The sequence below is a fragment of the Manis pentadactyla genome, chromosome 8 (genome assembly GCF_030020395.1).
Source record: "Manis pentadactyla isolate mManPen7 chromosome 8, mManPen7.hap1, whole genome shotgun sequence".
Lineage (NCBI taxonomy): Eukaryota > Metazoa > Chordata > Mammalia > Pholidota > Manidae > Manis > Manis pentadactyla.
In genome coordinates, this window is record NC_080026.1 from 8,149,116 (window position 1) to 8,172,062 (window position 22,947).

At 39.7% G+C, this 22,947-nt stretch overlaps 1 protein-coding gene across 2 annotated transcripts in view; it reads left to right on the forward strand.

Annotated features, from left to right (window-relative positions):
- Positions 1-20,241, forward strand: part of TTC21B (tetratricopeptide repeat domain 21B) — a 62,228-nt gene extending 41,987 nt beyond the window's left edge. The window contains exons 22-29 of one of the 2 annotated variants that reach the window (XM_036884383.2): positions 78-159; positions 5,657-5,807; positions 6,001-6,162; positions 7,928-8,123; positions 11,663-11,887; positions 15,051-15,171; positions 18,647-18,714; positions 19,891-20,241. In XM_036884383.2, coding sequence (XP_036740278.2) covers positions 78-159; positions 5,657-5,807; positions 6,001-6,162; positions 7,928-8,123; positions 11,663-11,887; positions 15,051-15,171; positions 18,647-18,714; positions 19,891-19,968 — 1,083 coding nt within the window. In that variant the 3' untranslated portion in view covers positions 19,969-20,241. Of the gene's footprint in view, positions 1-77; positions 160-5,656; positions 5,808-6,000; positions 6,163-7,927; positions 8,124-11,662; positions 11,888-15,050; positions 15,172-18,646; positions 18,715-19,890 lie in introns of those variants that run through there. The other variant, XR_008998807.1, reaches the window with a different exon arrangement.
- The last annotated feature ends 2,706 nt before the right edge of the window (positions 20,242-22,947 follow it).

Genomic DNA, 22,947 nt, shown 5'->3' on the forward strand with positions numbered 1-22,947 from the left:
GCCCTTAATCCTGGTGGGAGGAATATGCTTTGTAAAATACATGGCACTATTTTTAGAACCAACTTTTACCTTTATAGATGATGGCAGATATCATGTTCAGAAAACAGGACTATGAACAAGCCGTGTTTCATTTACAACAGCTTTTAGAACGCAGACCAGGTAAACAGCCACTGGTTATACTTGCAATGCAATCAAATCCCTTTTTCCTCTTTTTGGTTATTATGCTCCTTGGAAGAACCCGAACCCTGGTCAAATCCAACTCTGCTCCTTCCACACCTGCCCTTGAGCAGCTGCAATGGCTGCGAGGAAGACGCAGCGCCGTGGGCTGGTCTCAGTTTAAATTAGGACCCCAGGCCCCTGCCTGACACTCCTACCATACAGTGAACTCACTCCAGCACTTTTTACCCTTTCTCCTCTCTCCTCAAACCTCCAGCACCCTTTCTGCCCTCCTCATCCTCAGCTAAAACCCTGCCCCCTGCTTCCCTGAGAATATATGAGCACCTGGAAGGGAATACCTCTGCCCTCCCGTCAGGCCCGGCCTGCTCCCCACCGGGGCCCTCCCCAGGCCCACATCCCTCCCGCAGCCAGCCCCTCCCTGTGGGCGCTGGAAGCTGCCTTCACCTCCAGTCAGCGTTTCTCCTGCACCACCCCTGTTTTCCCAGGCAGCACACACACATGCTGTGACATCTCCCTGCTTTAAATTCCTCAGAAAATGCAAACTAACTCTAAATTCCCAATTACTCTTCACTTCTGGTGGCTGCTCAATTCCTCTGTTTTCCTTTACAGCAAATTTCCTCTGAAGAATCTTTATATGTGCCTTCTTCACTTTGCCTCCTGCACTCCTGCACCTGTGCAGCGTCCCCTCCGTGCTGCCGGCTCAGTGTTCCGTTCTCCATTGTCTCCTCGCCGGCCTGTTGTATTGAGCACAGCTTCTCCCCACCTGCACGGGGAAGGGCTTTCTGCACTTGTCTTTGGGGTGCCGGGCTTACCTGGTTCTTCTTCTCCTAGCTGTCCACTCTTTAACTCTCCTTTATAATTTATCTTCTCCTTTATGTCTTTTAAATATCAGAATATTGTAGATCTCAGCTTTTGAAACCTTTCTCTGTGTTTTTCATACATTCACCCCGCTGGGTGACTTGATCAGGCCCATGGCTCTGTGCTGTGTACACGCTGATGTCTCGGGAAGGTCCCTCTGCAGTCTGACGCGCATGCGTCCCGGCCTGCTGCGCTCCCCCTCGGCTGTCCGGGAGTGTCTGCAGCTCGCCACGTCCTGAATAGAACACTCGATCTTCTCCTTCCCTCCAGGTCGGCTCCTTCTCCATTTCTCACATTAGCGAATGGCATCACCATTCAGTGTGAGGCCGCAGACCTTCCCAGCCGCCTTTGTCTCATCTTTCTGTCACGTACCACGTCCAGGCCGTCAGCACGTCCGTGCTGGTGCCACCTTGACAAGTATGTCTGGACTGCTGTCACTCTCCACCACCACTGCTGCCAGCACCCCCTAACCTCAGCCGTCCTCTCACGGAGGTGATCGCAGGGGCCTCATCACCCTGTCCTTCTGTGCGTTGCCAGTAGGTAGCATAGAAATACTTGGAGCTGAGAGAAGCAGACATTGGAAGGAAAAAATCCTGTTTTTATGGAAATGCCAACTGCCCTTGTGAATTTTTCTCCTGCCTCTGGACTTCCTGGGGCTGCCTTGTTTCCCGCCTGGGCCTTTCCAGCTTATACTCAGATGTTATTAGGAGGGTCACCACAGTGACATCCTACTTCCTGTGCTCACTCTGAGACCGAAATATGGCCCATCCCACACCTCAGTTCCCCAAGCCCCACTCTTACTTTCTTGAGGCTGAAGTCATTTTTTTCCTGCCATGTCTACCTTGGATTCTAGGCTCTGCCTTGTCCTTTTCTCCTTCTCTGACTAGCACTTGATGTTTGCATTCTCTCTGTCCCAAGTGGCCCCATGCTATAGCATGTTCCTGTAAGTGAATGAGCCAACCTGGGTTCTCTTTTAGAGACTCCTCTTCCTTGTGAATATGTCTAAGCCCCTGATGGCCGAATTGCCCTCACGTAGATTTGAAGAAGCCCCTCATCCATCATATGACTTGTGTCTCACCCAGGTTCCTTGGCATCAGCAATTTTTCCAAGTAGATACTAGTAAAATTGGCGAGTAGACTTGTTTTGGACTGTCTGTTCATAAATGAATATAAAATGAGTCCTTTATAAATTCAGAGTAAGGACCTTGTACCACAGAAATACCAAATGACATACAACCACCCCTCCGGGTCTTCAGGTGTGTGTTTTTCCTTTTGCCTGTAATGCACTTTGCCTTCCTTATCCTTCCTTTGTGTCTTTCCCAACATAATCCAAAGTATACTCACTCTGTGCCAGAAGTAAAAATCCGCATCCCTACTGTCACCACCAACATTGTAAGAGGCCTTATGTGATGCTGAGCACAGCGACCACCAACCTTGACTACCCAAGACTGAAGGACCTCCTGGAATGCAGGACCTTCAATGCTGAACGAAAGAGTCTCAGCAGACTGGGATGAGTTGGTCAGCCTCACCATGGATCACTTCAAACCTCTGTTACTTCTTCCAGGAGTTACTGGAAACACACACACACACACACACACACACACACACACACACACACACTTTTCTCTCTTAGCCTGCAAATTCCTCAATTTTCAGGGATCACATCATACTTTATATCCCCAGCATCAGACACATTGCCAGACACATAGATGGTGCAGAGTAAATGGTTTATTGGCTGAATAAATTAATCAATATGAAATACCAAGTCCCTTAAAAATAGAAAATTTTAAGTAAGTTTTTATGGTTTATGTGCTGTTCTATGTTTTATCTTGCATTTTATGCTTTATTCCAAATAGGACTTTACAGTTCATCCACAGATTTGTTTTTTCCAAATTATTCTAAAACTATGCATCTACATTTACTTTATGTGTATGTTATAGGTCATCTTTATACTTTAAATGAAGGCTGTGTTTTAGCTTACTTCAGAATTGTACTAGTTTGACTTAACCTCGCTAGTAGAAAATTCTTCTTACAGATCTAATTGCTGATCTCTGACAAATTACACCTTTTCTGTCTTGAAATCTCCAAATCAAATCTGAGTTCTCGACCTTTCCCTCACACTAACAAGTCCTGTCAGTCTGTCTGCTTAATAGCTAGCTGTCACATCCCGTCTATCTTCTCCTAGCCTACTGCTCTGATTAAGATTTCTGTCTCAGCTCCCCAGACTAGTGCAGTTCCCCAACTAATCATCTAGCCTCTAGATTCTTGCTGCTCCACACCATCATAGGACTGTCAAAGGACTAAAAATCAAAAGCTATCCCTTTGCTTAAAATTTAGGATGGTGCTCCAAGGTAAAGTCTAAAATCATAGCATTATTTTGATAATAATGTGGCTCCAGATTATCCTTCCATTTGTATTTCTTACCCCTCTTCCTCCACTTTAATATCTAATAACATCGAGCTCTCTATCATGCCCGTTACTCTTCTCAGCTCTGTCTCTGCTCATGCCATCTGCCGCTGGTAACGCTTCTGCCTGTCTAGCAAGATCCTCCTGACCTTCAGTCTGCTTAAAGGTCTGATCCTACGTGAAACCTTCCCGCCTCCCCGAGGCAAAGTTAGGACTTCTGTGCATCAAACTCCATAGCACTTCATTCATGCTGCATCCCATTATAATACAATTATTTTGGTATCTTCTCATCCGCCAATAAATATGGACTAGGTTTTTTTCAGAATGTAGTACATTTCAGTTTTCAACAGAGTCTTTAAGTGCAAAAGCTTGCCTGCTGTCAGATTTTACGGTTATCCAAAAGATAGGTTACAGCACTTTGATCTACCAGTGGTAATTCTAATTTGAATCTAATAATGAATACATTTCAATAATACTGTAAGGTGGTAATTTTTCAAAAAACTGGCCTACCGAGGTTGACTTAAGATAATATTAGCAATATAATTCGTCACACATATTAGCAATATCATCCAAACAAATCTTGGCCAGAAATTTTAACCTTCACTTTCTTGCCTAATCCTGCCTTATCCACTATAGGTTCTAGATTCTGTGACTTCATTATAGGGTAGTCATTCTAGTTTTTATCAGAACTGTTGCAGTTGTAAATATTAGTAGTGAAATGTGTAATTTTAAAGCTCTTTCTTGCCTTTATCTTAGTTGATTTTCACGGTATTCTCTCAGGGTCAATATTATCCTATTTTAAGAGGTTGAATAATACTCCCTTGTATGTACATAGCACAGTTTGTTCATTCATTCATCTGTTGATGGACATCTGGCTTTTTCCCGCCTTCAGCTGTTGTGAGTGATGCTGCTGTGAACACTGGTGTGCACGTATCTGTGTGAGTCCCTGCTTTCAGTTCTTTTGAGTCTATACCCATCAGTGGAATTGCTGCATCTTTTTTCTTGGAATACAGAATCAAGGATAAATTGGGCTAGAAAGTCTTTGTTTATGCATTTTAAGTCTAACTCACCCTACAAAATAGATCAGAATAGCTTATATAACAAGGATTTTTACAAATCTACTATGAGCCCTGTGCTAACTGAAACTTTAGAGCCCAAACGCCTAAAAAATGCAACTACAGAAAAATAAAATATGAGCCAACAACATAATGGACTATTACACAGCCATTAAAATCATTTAATGACAATTGGGAAATGTTTACTGTATAATGTTGAATCAAAATCCATAGTGTGACTTCAACTTTATGTGTATATATATACATACACCAAGAAACATACTTATTTGCTTATATTTAAATATTCATAGATTGATTTTTCACTCATAAATATATGAAAGGAAACATACCAACACGTGGTAATCTCTAGCTATTGGAAATATGAATAATTTTTGTCTTATACTTTTCTGTATTTTTTCCAGTTTTCTAAAGTGTCCATTATTTTTATGATCTTAAGAAATAACTTATTAAATTACCCTCAAAACTTAGTATTTTAGTGATAAGAAGGAATTGGATAGAATTGGGAGAGGAGGGCTTTCTAGGAACCTGCCAGTAAATTATACCTGAGACCAAAGAAATGCATTAATTCTTTTTCCCTTGAAGGTAAAATAGGATTAATACTGGGACTAATATGTTAAAGTTACATTATGGTAACCTAGTGTGTAGTATATTAGGTAAATACACATGTTAAGAAAAGTCTAGACTCAAATTTCTAATTGCCCACCTCAAACATCATCATCAAAATGTACCATTCTTACCCCCTCCCTACCTCTATGTAGTGGGAAAGGAGGTCTCAGAGGCAGACTTGCCCTGTGTAACCAAAGCAGTCCACCTGAATTTTACAGTTACAGTTTAGATCGTCTACACAGAGACTTTCTCCCAGGAGTGACTGAAAGTCAAATTTCAACAAATGTACATTTTTATAAATTTGCCTTTGCAGAACTTTCTGTCACTGTGACCAGACACCTCCCTAGACTCTCTCCTATGGTAGATCATTCAGTTGTCCACACAACCTCTTTAGGGACTTAGAACTCCTAAGGCACTCCTTTGCTTAAGTATAAATTGTACTTGATTTGAAGTAAACTATACTGGAATGAAGTAAGATTAGAACCTCCAAAACAAAAAAATGTGGTCCATATGTGAACTCTTCTTTGTTTCCAGACAACTATATGACGTTCTCTCGTTTAATTGATCTCCTAAGAAGATGTGGGAAACTTGAGGATGTCCCAAGGTTTTTCGTAATGGCTGAGAAACGTGACTCCAGAGCAAAATCGGAGCCGGGGTTTCAGTACTGTAAAGGACTGTATCTTTGGTAAGTCTATTGGCAGATAAATCCTGCATAAAGCTTTTTTCCCATTACAGGAAGTAGAATAAACTTTTTGTTTTAAAATACATCTACACTTTAAAATATATTGATAATTTTATTTACCAAACAGATGATAAATGACTTAACAGTTTGTAGTAAGTGATCAGAGTAAGTGACTTTTTTTTTAACATCTAACAAGGCATACTGGAGAACCAAATGATGCCCTTCGACATTTTAATAAAGCTCGAAAAGATGGTGACTGGGGCCAGAATGCCCTTTACAATATGATAGAAATCTGTTTGAATCCAGATAATGAAACTGTTGGAGGCGAAGTATTTGAAAATCTGGAAGGAGACCTGGGGTGAGTAGCGTTTGACAATTTATCTCTTTTTTTGATAAGCAAGGATAACTTCTAAAAAACTAAATTCTAGGATGGCACTAATGAAAAGTCATGAAAAAAATCAAAATTTTTTTTCGTCTGTTCCCTAGAATAACTGTCCTCTGAAACAAGCACAAAATGCTTTTAGGTTTCCTACATTGGAACAAGCATTTAGGGAGACGCTTTCCTAATTGCTCTGTAAAAAAACAGGATAAATTTTTAAATTTGATTTCTTTGGCAAAAATTGTCTACACAATAATAGTAACTCCTTAACAAATGATAGTTATATGCCATCCCCTGTGCTTTATACTTTATGTGCAGCATCTTATTTATTTTCTGCAACACTATTGTGCAATAAGCTCAGAATTAACTTGCCTGATGTGGCAGAGTTATTAAGTGGTGGAGGCAAGATTCGGCCTGAGCTCCACCTGCCCTCAGAGTTCCTGTGGTTAGCTCCTGGTAAATGGTAGTATTTCTACCAGCCTGTGGTTACTGCTTGTCTTCACAGAATTGGGCAAGGCATGGTAGGGTACAGTGCGGAAGGATGGAAGTGTATATGGTTGTCAGACGTAGTTTCTGCTTTGAGGAGCATGTGATTTACCTGGGAGGCAGGACAATGTCTGAAACTGTTCAGTCTCTGACAAAACAGAAATGGGTTAAATAGATATTAAGTGTTGGAAGAATTCATAGAAATCTCAGCTGTACAAAGCTGTCAGGAGATGTGTAGAGCAAGAACCGGATTGCCGAGAGGTTTCAGTGTCCGGTTTAAAGGGTTGGATTATAGAAACCATTGAAGTTTTACAGCAGAGGAGAGGCATGTTTATTTTATGTTTGTTGTAGAAAGGTTAAGGTAACATACTATTATGCAACTACAGGTTATCCCTGTGGAAATCTTCAGCAAGTAGCTGAAAATACGAAACTAGACCTCAGAAGGGAAGCCACAGGTGGAGATACAGGTTTGGGAGACGTGCTCGGAGTGGATAGTTGGGATGCCATGAATGACCTTCGCAAACAGAATGTAGGAACTGAAGTTTGAAAAATAAATTTGGGGCATGGTAACACTTTAAGGGGATTGGAAGAGGAAGAGAAGTCAGGAAAGGACATTCACCGTTGTGGAAAGAGAACCCAAACTGCGTAATGTTACAGAAGGGAAAGGAGGGGAAATTCAAAGAAGGTAACCAGCAATGGGGAATGTTTTAGGGAAGATAAACGCCTAACTGAGGCCTGAGAAGACCAATGGCTTTAGTATTTGGGCTTTGAGAATTTAATTCCCTTTTAATATTCAGATGTTTATTGCACTTGAAGTTTGTAATCTTTTGACAGATACATAATTTTGGTACACAGTAGGTACTTTAACAAGGGTAGTTACATTTCTCTCCCTCCTTTCTTGCTTTTCCTTTTCTGAATAGATACACCACGTGATGATTATCTGAATCTACTTATCCTGAATTCTAGTGTCTATTAGTTGAAACAGTTACTACATGTGTAGATATTGTCTAATTTTTGTCTTCAATCCTAAGTGAATAAAGATTTTATGGTATTTTATTGAAGCACTATTGATTTTGTTTAAAATATAATGCACTGGAACTGTGTTTTGTGCTAGAAGAGAATGAGTGACAATCTTCAGAAGGCTTGCTTTAAAATTGGTGACAAAAAGGGAGCCCATGTACTCTAGAGCTCATTCTAATCTCCATGAATTTTACTTATGAGTAACAGACATAAGAGATTTATTTTTAATTGCATACAGTAATTCACCTGAGAAGCAAGAGTCTGTGCAATTAGCAGTGAGAACAGCAGAAAAACTCCTTAAAGAACTAAAACCTCAGACTGTTGAGGGTCATGTACAACTTCGCATAATGGAAAACTATTGCCTATTGGCTACCAAACAGAAATCTAACGTTGAGCAGGCGCTGAATACCTTCACTGAAATAGCAATGTCTGAGGTTAGTAGGTTTTCAACTTTATATGTTATCTTTCCTTGTTATATAGAGATATGCATTTTGATTCATTGTTTGAAGATTGACTTAATTACTATTATTAAATAATTAGATAAAGAGCTTGGCGTAATTTTACATAGTGTACCTTTCTTTCCAGAAAAGACACTGTAACTATTTTGCTATGTTGTTTATATATTTATCAAGCTGTTAGAATGGTGAATTCTAGAGAAAGGAAATTCTTCAAAAGGGCATAAATTAATTCTCAAACTAATGGCTTTATCCTTTGGAGAATTTGTGTTGTAGACATAGCATAGGTTAATTTCTTAAGTGGAAATAAACACCTCGCTGCCTTGATTGCTCACCCTTTCTCTTTATGTGAACTTGAAATGTTTCCAACCCTAGGGCTAAGATCAATGCTGACAGCTTATAATCCAGTCATGCAAATAATGGTGGTGTTCTATAGCAACACTGAAGTAACCCCCTGCAACAATACTATATTAATACTAAAGCCACTGATCATAATAATAGATAAAGGCTTTCTCCTCTTTTTAACCTTACTCAGATGTGCCTCCCTTATGTTTCTTCAATTACTTGGTATTAAGGAAGGACTTCTAGGTACCCACCCCAGCAGTTGGTAATAGCTACTTGTAGGCATACTCATTGGATCTCATGTGCTTCCAGTCAGCAATGTTGTAGGCCACCAGAAACTTGTAATTCCATGTCTCTGAGAGGGTATACGGAATTCTGCTGTGTTTTCTTGTGGTTCAGAGGTCACAGTGGTACCCAAAGTACCCTACAGTCGCCCTTTCCCCTTGCTTTGCTCCCAGGACCTCGGGGGGCTTTGGGAAACCTACAGCTGCTGCTGGCATTTGAGTACAGAAATCCTAGCTGGCGCTCTGTTACCCCTGTAAGCCGCCCTGGGAGCCAAACAGCGCGGTAACACGAGAGCAGGAGCGGAGAGCAGAGCCCTTGCAACAGTGGTGCGGTGTTCTCAGGGCCTGTGCTCGGTGGATTGGGCTGTGTGGCAGCAGGTGGATGACAGTGGCGGGCTGAACAGAGACTAGAAGTAAGACTATCATAGAAGTCCAAGAAAAATCTGTACAGTTGTCGTGAGGCACTGTTCAAGAGAAGGCGTCCTAGCTACTGAGTGCTGTGAGGTAGCATCCCACCCTGGAATGAGAGTTGAGATTGAGAAGTGTGAGGGAATTGTCCAGAGTGGTGAGTGACGTCACAGCTGGCTGCTAGACTGTGTCAGTTTCTGTGCTGGTGAGACTGCATTATTTTATCATTCCTGCATATGTGTTTAGTAATATACTATTCCTCAGGTCTCTTTGCTGACTGTATTGTCCAAAGACTGATTATGAACTGAAATTTCAGGAACAATGCACTTTTTCTTGCATTTTTCTCTTTTAATTCATGGGCTGTATATATTAAATATAATGAATATTCATTAAGCGGCCAGTAGGTTCTAAGCATACTGGAAATCACAAAGATAAGCCGTGTATAGTTCTGTCTTCCAGTTTCTTATAATCCAGGGAAGATAAAAGGCAGGCATACTGTGTACAAAGCAAAATCTCTCCTCGAGTTGCAGAGAAAAGTGCTGTAGGGACAGGACAAGGGGAATTGGGAGACCCTTTTGTGGAGAAGAACCAGGATAAATTGCGTTTTCACAGGCACAGATGGAGAAAGTAATCCTAGATGGAGGGGAAAATACGAACAAAGGCAAGAGGCAGGGAAGCATCGGGTATGTTCACAGCAATATGTGGCATTCAGGTTGATTGAAAAAGAGGTATATGACAGGAAGTCATGAGAGGAAATGGTAGGAGATACAGTAAACCCAGACAAAATGTTTCCACTTGCTTTCATCCTGTCACCTTCTGCCATAAAGGTGCATTGTTTATAATATGGCTGTATTGTCCTTTGTGATCTGAAGTCGTTGCAGCTTTGAATGACAGGGAGTGAGAGAGAAAAGCTGAGTGAACACTTTGGGGCAGCTGCACCAGAAAGACACCACAGGGCTAAGGCAGGGGTCAGAACTCGGGTTTGCAGATTTAGAAACTCCCTTTCAGTTCCCTCAGGAGTGAGCAAGCTGTGAGGAGTTGATTCATTCTAATCATGCTCAAGGTGTGTGATTTTCAAAATCAGAGAGCTTATTTTTAATGTAGAGCATGGAATATTTTTAGTATGTGAATAGGCCTCAACATTTTCACAGTGCCAGTTCTCAGGCTGTCCTAGGACCTTCTGACAAATACAGAGCAAATGTGTTTTCTTCTCTTCCTGGGGTGGAGGTGGGACTCAGTAATTAATAGTATCTCATTCAAGTCTCCAAAATCTAAGCCAATTGGATTTGGCACTCAACCTTTTTGCTATCCCTTTAATTAGGAAAACAAATTAATACTGGATGTTTATTCATAGGCAAAAAATTAGAGCAGAGGGAGTTTTATATTCCTGAAAAGTGTTTTCATGAGCTCTGATGAATGTCCTTTGCTATTCCAGGGTCATTACTGACTTTCAGCCATGGTCAGTGTTGAACATTAAGCATTGTAACACTCTCCTCTCCTTTTGCAGCATTCTTTATTGGGTACCCGAACTTGCTGTCTGTCTTGCAATGTGACTTTATTACAATCATGGCACTATAATTTCTGAATCACAGCTTCTTATCTTTGTATTTTAAACTGAAGCCTTCTGCTTTATAAAAATCATCACTATCCCTCTGCTGAAATTTAAAAAGCCACCTTAGCTTGATCAGGCACCTATACATACTGCTTAGTAAGTTGGTATTCTGGATAGATCATTGACAGCTTCCATTTTTTATCAAGTCTTATTAATCTGTTGGTTTCACAGAGTGACATTTTCTGACTTTGAACTCCATCTAAAAGAACATCCTGTTTTATGGACAATATCAAAAGCTGCAGACTCTAAATCTCAAAGCATATTTTAAGGCATAAGTTTATTTCATATAATTTCCAAGTGGTTAATTAATTGCATGCCTTATTTATAACATTCCATTGGTCAAACTTTATTTGGAGAAAAGGCTTTTGAATAAAAAGAGAATGGGGAGGAAAAGAGCACTACAAGTCAGCGTAGACAAGGAGTATCATTTGCAGGTAAATCATTGTTGTCATTCCTGTTTCACAAGTGAAAGAACTAAGGAGCCAAAACGCTAAATCTGAAACACAAATGTTCACTTAGGATTACACCAAAATGGAACTTTATTTTTCCTGTTTCTATACAAACCCAAACGGCCAGTCAGTCCCATTAACGGCAGAGCCACCCCGATGGTCTGGAATTCTGTGGCAATGGCATCTTCACATTTGCTGAATTATCTGACCCCACGGTACCTGACCAGGCTTCTTCACGGCAGCCCGGGGTTACGTGATGTTTTGGTTCAATAAGGACCGGACTTCAGTTCCCTATGAAGCCAGAAACAGTCCACGGGCCAGTTCTTACATCATCATGTTCCCTTGCTCCTTTCTCTGTTTCCTTTTAAACATAGGGTATTTATGTTTGTATATCTGGGGGCCTAAAGGTTTGCTTCCTCGCAGAAGGACCATATTCCAGCACTTTTGGGAATGGCAACAGCTTACATGATCTTGAAACAGACGCCAAAAGCCAGAAACCAGCTGAAGCGGATCGCAAAAATGAGCTGGAATGCTGCTGACGCCGAGGACTTTGAGAAGAGTTGGCTGCTCCTTGCTGATATTTATATCCAATCAGCAAAATACGACATGGCAGAAGAACTCCTAAAACGGTGCCTGCGTCATAACAGGGTAGGTGCCTGGAGAGTCAAAATGAATTGTTACCCTTTGTTGTGGAAGCCTTCTACAATAGGCTGTTATAGATTAGTGGTCCATTTCTAATGATTCTTGGGTGTTTTTTTGAAAATTAAATGTTTATTCTTACCACAATCAAGAAATGACCAATAGTAAGAAAGAAGCAGTTTGCTCTTTAAAGTAAAGAAAAATAGAGATTATGCAGTTTCAGGTTTCAGCTGTAGTTATGCCCTACATACAGGGAATATTTTCAGAATGTCAAGCATTTGCCTGTGATTATCCATCTCATTCCAGAACTGATGGAAATTGCAAAAGAACCTTAATTATGGACGTCTGTCCCTCCTATTAAGAAATACTCTTAATGAATTTACTGCAGCTGCATGTCATTTCCATATTGTTAGAATCCACTATGCATACCATATTTTGTGGGGAAAGTCTTTTCAGAATTTAATTTGATTTGTTTAATAAAAAGTCCTTACCTTTAGGTATAAAATTGAAAATCTTGAAGTCCTTAAAATTCAAAGCTTCTTAGTAACAGGGCATTTTCATGTTCAACCACAAAAAAAATGAATGTCTCACCACATTTTTTTATGTTTAGAATGTATTTACTATTGAGAAATAATGGTACTCAACTTAGAAACTTGAGGATATTCATCTTTACAGATTCATATCAGTTACTGCAATATCTTAATTACATTAAATCTATGTGTTGTTCTCTTTGAGCAAATTAGATTACAAAATGGAGAATTTGTTTTTTAAAGAGGAGTTATTTTGATCATCAAATATGATTAAGTTACTTTCTTAGGAACTTTAAAAATCTGACACATCAGGCCATTTACCAGTTTATAGTCAATACATCTAATTTTAAGCTAAACTGACCTTGAAAAGCAGAGCATACTTATCAGTAGGCTTTAGAAAATCTTAAAACTGTCAAATGGCTGACCCTTATATACCTAGTATAGGATTTAGCGAGAATACACAGGAGTGAAGGTTTTGATGCTGATAGAATTGCAGTTTGCCAGAATGCTGACAGCAGTGTGTTGCGTGATTAAACCTGATGGCTACCTTAGAGGCGTCAGCCCAGCTAACTAGGCATGTCAGTACTGGAAGCATGAGATTCAGGGCATAGAAACTTTGGATTACATTATAAAACATGGGGATCATCCAGATCTGGGGCAGAAAGGGACAGGATGACTCTAGACCATCTCGTCATCCCAGGTGGCAAGGAGGCTATCGAAGAAGACGAGAGGCATGTCAAGGACGCGGGAACCAACTTGAAGACACTCCCAGTAGCCAAAGTTGGGGCACTTAAAATATTAATAAAAATAATAACTGCAGTGGACTGAAACACACCAAATTATGTTTGAATCCGTGAGTTTAAAAAGATCCAAAAAAGAAAAAGGAGAAAACGCTTAACTCATCACCACTGAAATGTGCTAATGAACTATTATTTCTAAAGCTGGCGAATAAAGAAAAAGAATAATAAAGGAAAAGAAAAGGCATTTATCCCACCTTTTCTGTATGAACTCTGCTAGTGGGTAACAAAATAGTAGAAAAGGAGATACTTTCCAGCTAATAAATGAAGAAAGATTAACTTTCACCGTTTCCAACCCTGATAAATTAATGAATGGTTATAACATCATGGAAAGAGAGTCAGGCGTGTGCCTCCTGAGGGAAGAACATACCGTCATCTAAGACGGGGCCAGGCTTGGGGGAGGCGAGTGGAACCTCAGGTCCCAAATTTAAAGGCCAACTTAAATCCTCAGTGATTATCTTAGTCAGCCTGTGCTGGTCTAACAAAGTACCGCAGACTGGGTAGTACACAGACCACAGAGGTTTATTTCTCACAGTTTCGGAGGCTGGAAGCCTAAGATCGGGGGCTGGCATGGCGGGGTTCTCGTGAGAGCCCTCCTCTGGGTTGTACCCCACCAACGTGTGTCCTCACCTGGCTCCCTGGGGCCCTTTGATACTGGCACTAATCCCATTCATGAGGAGCGTGACCTGGTCAGCCCCCCAGGACCTCACCTCCTAATGCCGTCACATTGGAGTTTAGGGTTTCAGCATAGGAATTTGGGGGGGACACAAATGGTCAGTCCATTGTAGTAATCAAGATAAATAATAATTTAGTGTAATTAAAAAAAAAAAATGTCAAAGTGTTAAAAAGACAGGATTTGACAGTGCTGTGCTGAGCTCTATTGAAGCCCGATGCAAAGGGGAAAATATTCACATGGATTTTTTAATGGGTGGGGGTCTTAATAAAAATTATATTGATGTATTTTCTTCCATGAAAGTCAGGAAAGTAAAATTGTAGTAGATTTTGTTTGGGTATAAATAAAATATTAAAATTAAAAATAATGAGACTTTTAATATATCTACTTTTCAGTTTTTCAATTTTTAAATTAGTGTTCAGGGAAAAACAATTTAAAAATCCACAGAAAGATGTGTTGCACATTTTTCCTTTGGCCTCAGGTCCCAGTGTGGCTCAGCAGGGCACTGATCTACGACTTGAGAGACATTTCAGCCAGTCACAGTGTGTGGGCCTTATTTGGACCCTCATCCTGACAAACTAAAATTTTTTAAAAATTCATTTTTAGACCATTTGAAATTTGAATAGTGACTGGGTATTTGGGGATATCAAGTAGCTATTAACATTTCAGGTGTGATAAGTTGTGGTTATGTTTAAAAGGAAGTCCTTATTTTTCAAGAGCATACTAAACCATGAATTAAATGATACACTATCTGAAGATTTTTGTATCTGATAATACAGAAGGCCAAGTGTGTGGAGTAGAGGTAAAACAGTGTTAGTTATGATTTAATTGTTATGAAGATAATGGGCTCGTGGACTTCCATTTACTGTTATTTCTATATTTATATGTGTTGAAACTGTAATAAAAAGAGTACATGTCTATATATAAAATATACATTCCCTTGACTCTTACCAAAAATCCTGATTCTGCAGGGTTGGGGTAGAACCTTGGCATCAGAATCTTTTATGAAGTCCTGTATGATTTGATTGCTTAGCCACAGTTGAAGGCCATTGTTTTATGTTCCATTTCAAAATGAGTTAATACAGGTGACTGCTATAGCCATAAGCACTCCATAAAATCTTAGTGGTATCAAGTTTAATCTATTGATATATCTTCCATTCTTGCTTCATAAGTCTTGCTGCAAAGCCTACGAATATATGGGATACATTATGGAGAAAGAGCAGGCATATACAGATGCTGCCTTAAACTATGAGATGGCCTGGAAGCATGGCAGTCAGACGAATCCAGCAGTAGGTGAGTATAACAAATTAGACCAGGTTTTCACAGGAAACTTGGGCTTTATTTGTAAATCTTCATTTAAATGCATTCGATCATCTTTTTAGGAACAAAAGAGACATTAAGAGCCAACTTCTTTTGTCAGTCCTTCTGAAAAATAAATTTTATATTCATAGTAGATTATTGGCTACTGACAGTTATGAAGTATAGTTTCCTGAGATTCAAACTTGTCCTCAGTCACCTTAGAGAACATCTAATCTAATGCTGCCTCTTTCTCTGCCCTTCACCCTCTGCCATTTCCAAAGTGGTAAAGCTGTGGGAACAAAGCCCCATTGTCGAGTCCCTAGGAAAACACTGTGTTCTGTGGGTTCTTTACTGGGAATTCCTCAGTGCCTTTAAACCCTAGTGTATATTGTGATGGGTATCACAGAGGGATGTGCTTCCCACAGTGATTTGACCATGGAACATTTTTTTTCCTTACCATCTTGAAACATCATCTTGTTCCAAGTGGTAGGCTGTTCATTTGAGGAATTCAAGTCTCCAGCGTCCCTGACAGACAGGCAGCCTCCAGAGGACTGTAGCGTTGGTGACTAGCGTCACCCCACACTGTGAGGAAGCGTGTCCCTGTGCTCCTCTCTCCCTTTGCATTGAGCTAAAACGTGCTTCGTTGAAGCCGCTCAGGTCTGCTCTGTGGCGCAGCCCTTGGAGTCCCCGTCCTCAGGGTCTGGCCCTCCCGCCGCAGACTTCTGTCGTGTCTGTCCTCAGGCTGCTCTTCAGACAGTCCCCTTACTGTCCTTCCCGAGGCCTGCTGCCAAGGCGTCCCCCTTGGAAACTCCACACTAGTGTTTCCCAAACTGCTTTGGAGTATTTGGTGAGATACTAGTAGTTATTTCTCTGAAAAAGAGAGAAAGTTGAATATGGGGAGATTAGATTCTGTGGCTAAATAAGTATAAGTTAAGACTAATTGTATGTGTAAGAATGCTATTTTTGATCAAGCATTTAGTAGTTGTTAATTCAGCCTCAGATGGCATCAGTCCTTTTCCGTGTGAGGGTATGGCCTCAGATTTACCTTCCAGTCAGGTAGGTCATCTTTACACTAACTGCTTCAGTTCAGGATTTTCCCCACCTTGTGTTTTCTGGGGTCTTTTATTTTACTAGACTTGTGTAGAGCATTGGAACTCATATTTGTTGACAGTATTTTCCTTCTCAGATATTGTGCATCTTATGAGAATAAAATCAGTTTGTAAAATGAAGACTTTATTCTGCAGAAGGAATGCATTTAGAAGTTAAATTATTTAAATATTCTGTTCCTTGGGAGACCTTAGCAAATACAGAGATTCCAACTATTGGTTGTTTCATTGTGTCATCTTTGAATTATTTTGTAGTTGATTTTTAACAGTTCCTCTACTTTCTCCTTAGACAGTTTTCCCGGAGACTCTCATTCATTCTTTAGTTTCTTCTGTAGGACTGTCATCGCATCCAGCAGCCCCAGCCAGCCTGACCAAGTTAACGATGAATTTCTCTTTCTCAGTGGTCAGGGAATGCTTGAAATCCTGGGTCTGTTCTTCCCACAGGATTCAAGCTTGAGTGTTGTCACAATGAAAGGCACCAGGAACTGAGAGCCAGTGGGAGAAGAACTCCCACGTGTTTCTCCCCGTGCCCCCATTCTCAGGGTGCATGGCTGTCGCTGGACTGTTTCTCATCATTTGTGCTCTCTCTCTCTCTCTCTCTCTCTCTCTCTCTTTACCCTCTCTTTCTCTCCAATTTTTCCCCCTGATGGTATAGAGTCAAAGTCTTAAAAGCTTGACAGTGACAGTGCCCACGTTTGGTGCCATTTCTAGCCTTCTTTTTGCTGTATGAAAGTTTTTGAGTAAGATAATCTATCAGGTTTCTTCCGACATTAAAACTTAGTGCTTCTATTTAGTGTTTGTCAAGAAATGCTAATATATGTGTTGTGCTTGAAAAGTTCTTAAAGCATTTCACAACAGGTATGTCTTCTGATCTTTAAAATTGCATCAGGAGCTAGAGAGGTTATTATCTCCATATTTTGGATGAGGAAAGGAAATTGACACTCAAGACACTCCAGACACTAAGCTGAGGTCTCAAAGCTAGTCAGGAAGCCAGAAACTAAAACTTAAATCCAAGTATTTTGGCTCTAGTTTCCATGTAAAGTATATTTAGCATGACATCCTTTTTAAATGTCACAAACTCTATTTGTGCATTTTAAAATTCCTTTTTAATGATACCAAGTTTACCTCTCTGAAGCTTCCTGTTTTCATCTCTGACAGTTCTGTATGTATGTTTGTGTGTGTATATATCAAGTACTATGAATTCTAGATAATTCCTATTTCTTATTTTTTACTACCATATGATTATATTATCCAGTAATTGTTTTCAAACATTTGTTTGAAATTTTAAAGTTTTTGTTTTGGTACTTTGATTAGAGCCCAAGAGCAGCATTTGAATTTCCCTACTTCACATATCTAAGAGGTAAAATGAAATACTTAATTGATTAACTTTACATCATGCTGTATCATATTTATCGAATACATTTCCACCATTACTTTTCTCGCCTTCTCCTTAGTTTGCCAACTCTCACAGCGTTCTTACAGGAAAGCAGCAGTCATTTGAGACTGTCTTAAAACTTTCTTCCAAGTTGCCGCTATTTGAACATGACACCCTAGTATCAGTCGTTGTGGTAACTGTTACTCGTCGCTGTCGCAGTGTCCGGCGACCACGCCCCCCTCTCCGGGCGCTGGCCTGCCCGCCCCGCCCTCTCACGATGCACTCGCGGCCCTTGGCCCCTGTGGGCCCTCCCGCCGCCCGCCTTCCCACGCGCGTTCCTTCTGCCCGAAGGAGCTCTTGCCCCCCACCCTGCTGGCCCAGTGTGCGCCCCATCCTTCAGACCTCAAGTATCGCCTGACACCCACCCCTCCCCAACCACGTTTCTCATTGTAGCTCTCTCGGCCTGTACTTTTCTTTCATAGCATTTATCTCGGTTTTGAAACTATTCATTTACTTCACCTAATTATATAAATTACCTAATTACATAAATAATCTACTTTCTTCCCTAGTAGAATGTAAGCCTTGTAACTGTACGAACCAGTTTGCCTGATGGGTTAAGTGCTAAATAAATCTATACCATATAAATGAATAGGTGTCACCATTTACTGACCCGTGATGAGTGTTTACTACAGTCTGAAATACAAGGCTTTTCTAGTTACAAAAAGCCCACTTGAGGACGGCGGTCCTCTGACCAACAGCGCAGTCCCTGTGGACCTTTGTTCCGGCTCCGTCCTCTTCCTACCCGTTCTCCTTCCTGGCCGCTTGGCCTTCTATTTTCTCATCATTTCTCCCGTCTTAGTACGCTCACCAGCCTCTGTTAAGAGTCCTCTAATGAGTAAGCAAACAAAGGGGAAGCGAAAAAAAAAAGTCAGGGAGGCAGTGTGCTCTATAAATACTACTATACCATTATGGTTCTTTGTCTTCACAGGATACAAACTGGCATTTAATTACTTAAAAGCAAAAAAATATGTGGATGCAATTGACATATGTCATCAGGTAACACTTCATATTTCTTAAAATTATTCAGATGCACAATTTCGTACTTTGAATAAATCTCAAGATGTGCATGAATAGAGGTAGAAGATGTAGCATTTTAGTTAAATGACTTAGCAAATACATTCAGGAGGAGTTATCAGTTTTTGAAACTTAGGAAAGTTGATTTAAACATATGCTTATTTAGGACTCAAATAATAAAATGTTTATGTCAATTTAAAGACAAGGGCTAGAGGAGAAGCGTGTTACATAGAACTGCATCTTTAAGTCAGAAGATGTTTGAGGATTGTTACAGATTTTCCAAGCCATTCTTCTGAGTAGGAGTTCTGGTGAATGTGTCTAAGTTTGGTTATTAAAGAATTCAGATTTATAAATTAGAGGTAAAAGATATTTCTGTAATTTAGAGGTCATCCAATTTTTGTAGTTGACCTCCGTCTAAATACCTCACTAAGATGTGACATACTTATGTTACAGTTTTAAAATATATATCTCCTTTGATTTTCCGTGCAAAGCATTATGTAAAACATTGTTAAGAGCACCAAGAAAAGCTCTTAGGAAAGAGTTATGTAATGTCTCCTGTCCCGGATGGCAGTATCAGCATCATTATAGTAAATACTTGGCCTCGGTGATGATTACTATTGATTACTGAGTGGCCCTGCTGTAAGAGTATTTCACATTAAGGTTAAGGCTGTACATTGATGTAAGATTATACATTAGAATCATTGGTAGAGGGTTTGTTTTCTTTTTTTAATTAGTATCTCCCCACTCCTAGATTCAGGAGGTTTGGAAATCTGTATGTTTCAAAATCACTCCAGGTAAATCTGATGTGTGCTCTTGGTTAAAAATAACTCTCTGAGAGTTTATTCAATGTCATGTATAAATAACCAGATTTAAAAATATTTTAAATTATTGATACATAATTGTTTTCTGCAATTAATCTATTAAGAAGTAATTGTATTTTCTATAAGTTGTACTCATATTCTGTTTCCATATAATTATTATTAATGAAAATGAGTCATTATGTCATGGCTCAGATGTCATCTTTAAGAAGTGTTGTATTTGTAATATTTAGACAATGAAATCTCCTCTGTAATGCTCATTTCTAGTAAGTTTTGTAGCTCTCTACTTCTTGATAATTAATTACAAGTTCTTGTGCTTCTTTTGTGTTTTTTCCTGCAGGTTCTTGAAACACATCCAAATTATCCAAAAATCAGAAAGGATATACTTGATAAGGCCCGTACATCTTTAAGACCTTGAAAGTTATTTTGACTTAGTGTGTTGATTAAGTGGGAAATGAAGGAAATCTGAGTTTTTCCAGTTCAAAATAGGTTTGAGCTAATATTTTGTAATAGAAGATTCCTCTCTTTCTCCAGCAGAGGCTGCTGTTGCATATAAAGAGAAATACTGTGGCCAATAGATGTTTTCTGATGGGGAAGGTGAATGAGAGCTGGTTTGATTGACCCTCTTGATTAGGTTTCTCTGTTGTAAAGACTGACCCATTTCTATAAAGAATATTTTGTTGAAATCTAAGTAATTTAGTGTACTGTGTTTTCTAAAGAGTATTAGTTGTTTATTTCAGGAAACATTTAAAATGCTTTTGTTCTCTGTTAAAGTACTTTGTAACATCTCTAGTTTCAGCTGCTTAAGTAAATTCCCTTGTAAATAATTTATGAAAAAGAAATTACATATTTTAATAAGGATTTTACAAATTTATGGTTTGTGTTCCTGTTGGAGCTCAAATGGCGTGGCAAGTTTGACAAAATTAAGATATGCTCACCATTCAGTCTGCAGTATAAATGAGTAGTATCTCGGAAAATGAGGCTTTTCTAGAAAAATCTTTTTGGAAATGTATAAAGAATGTGAGTTTCCCTTCTCTTTGGTGAACTCATTCTTCCTGCTCTCAATGCCAATGTGATCTTAAGAAATAATCAGTACCTGAAATCAGCCTAAATAGGTAAACCTTTATAGCAATAATTAACCCCAGCTCAAAGACTAGGTATTTGTTGTAACTTCCGACACTGTAACATCTGGTGGAAAGGGTGACTAAATATTATTGGTGAGCAACGTTTTGCTCTATGTGCCTAAGGCTATGGCTTAGCATTTCTCGTCCTTGTATGATAAATTTAACCTAATCTTAATTCTTAGCATTATTTTTAATTTGTTGTCTATATCTTTCTCAGTTGTCTTTTTAAACACAATGAACATAATTTTCAACTTCATTTGTGTTCTCAGTAAATAGTTTTTTGAAAGTCACTTGCTGCTTTTCTTTAAGTGTTCTTTGTTTATTTCTTTTGAGCTACATTCTCCTGTTTCTGATCACTTCTCCAATTTTCCAAAGTCCTTTTAATTCCTAAAATTCTAATCATTCTTGTTTTTCATCTGCCTTTTATTTATAGCATTTATAACATTTAGTAAGAACATTTATGAAGCATTTCTTATATGTTAAACACTTTGACACATCTTATTACATCTGATCCTCACAACCCTAAAATAGAAAAAAATCTTCCAGACCGAAGGAACATGGTTAAGGACACCATATAATGGAATATCTTTAGTAGTTCCAGTGAGCTTGCATCATAGAATGCTAGGATAATGGAAATTGGATAGAGAAAGTAGGACATCTGTTCTTTAGCAATGTATTTCCAAATCATGTTTCCTATCTGTAAAATGAGTAGTCGTTTTTTTCTTAAGCAACCACTTATTTTGCACCTGCCATTTGTTAAATACTATTGTAGGAACTTCCCTTACATTCTCTCTTTTAATTCTCACTCAACTCCTCAGAGAAATAATAGTCATACGTTTCAGATGAGGAAGATGAGGCTCAAACTAAACGATTTGCCCAGGGTCACAGAAAAAGGTGTCAGAACTTGGGTTTCATACTGGCCCAAACCAGTTCAAAGCTCATGCCCTAGTTACTCTATTAAGATGCCTTACCTAACTAAGGTTATGTCTAAAGGAAAAAAAAATCTCTTGACTTTTCTCTAGCTAGCAGATGAATCTAAGTGTTCTGTGAGAGCTGTCCAAATAATGAGCAAGAGGACCTGGGTGGAACGAACATCTCACTGATAGTTTCACAACTGTGGAAACTGGATCAGTGAGATGTTGAAGTGAGGAGCACTGTAGGGGCGGCTAAGAACGTGGATTTGGAGTCAGACCAGCTTAGCTCTAAATTTCGGCTTTACCACTTCTAGAGATTTCATCTCCCTGAAGTTATATAGGCTCATTGAGTCTTGGTTTTCTGATGCATAAAAAAGCATCTAAGAATCATGTGCCTCAGGCTTTAAAAGGATTAAAGGGGAGAAATATAAAAAATCTGTAATGAATCTGACTCACTTAGGTTCTTAATAAAGAGTAGCTCTGCTTACTTATTATAAGTGGCAGGACCAAGTGGTACGTGCAACTGGGAAGAACCCTCACAGAGGGAAAGAGAAAATGCAGTCCAAGGTGAGACAAAGAGGACAGGTAAGTTCCCCAAGACAGCCACGCAGCCTTCAGGATTCTCAGGCATTCTCTGCCTCCTCCCCACCCAACCTGCTCTTGCTTCTTTCTCCTTCCCTCCCCCTCCACCAGACCTCATGCTTTATGACTAAGCCTTACGTGACATGCCCAAGGTCGCACATGCAGGAAAGCTGGAGCGCAGACTGCTCCAAACTGCTACCTGCAGAAATCAAGGTAAAGGAGAGTCTGGTGCCTGTGCTCAGGATGAAGAGAGGGACACAACGTGAATGAAAGAATTTTCTGTACATCTGGGATCTGCATACCACCCACCTCAGGGTAAGGAAGCAGTTACACGTTCAGTGCTCTTTGACCTTAGGCCAGCCAGTATGGTGAACTGCGTCCCAGGAAGAAACATCTTTCTTCTCAGAAGTCAAGAACCTAGGGCAATTCTGGAAGAGTTTTATGCAGGGACAGCTGGGACACTGTGGTTGAACTTTGCACTAGGGTAGAAGTAGGTAATGGAATTACTGTGTAAACTAAAAGACCAATTAAGACTCTGAGAGAAAGGAGGCAAGTGAATCGCTTTATAACAGGATCAAATAGCAGTGTTACTGCTGGTAAAATAACGAATGTTTTGTTTTTAATGAAAGATCGGCAGAAGTGCGAGAAAAACCACCATATTCATCCCTGCTAATAGTGTGTAGAGCAGCCTTCCTGAAAGGCTGTTTGTCCTTTGAGTAAATAATCCCACTTAGGGGTAATTTAACATAGAAGTTACCTAGAAATCTTCTCAGTTCT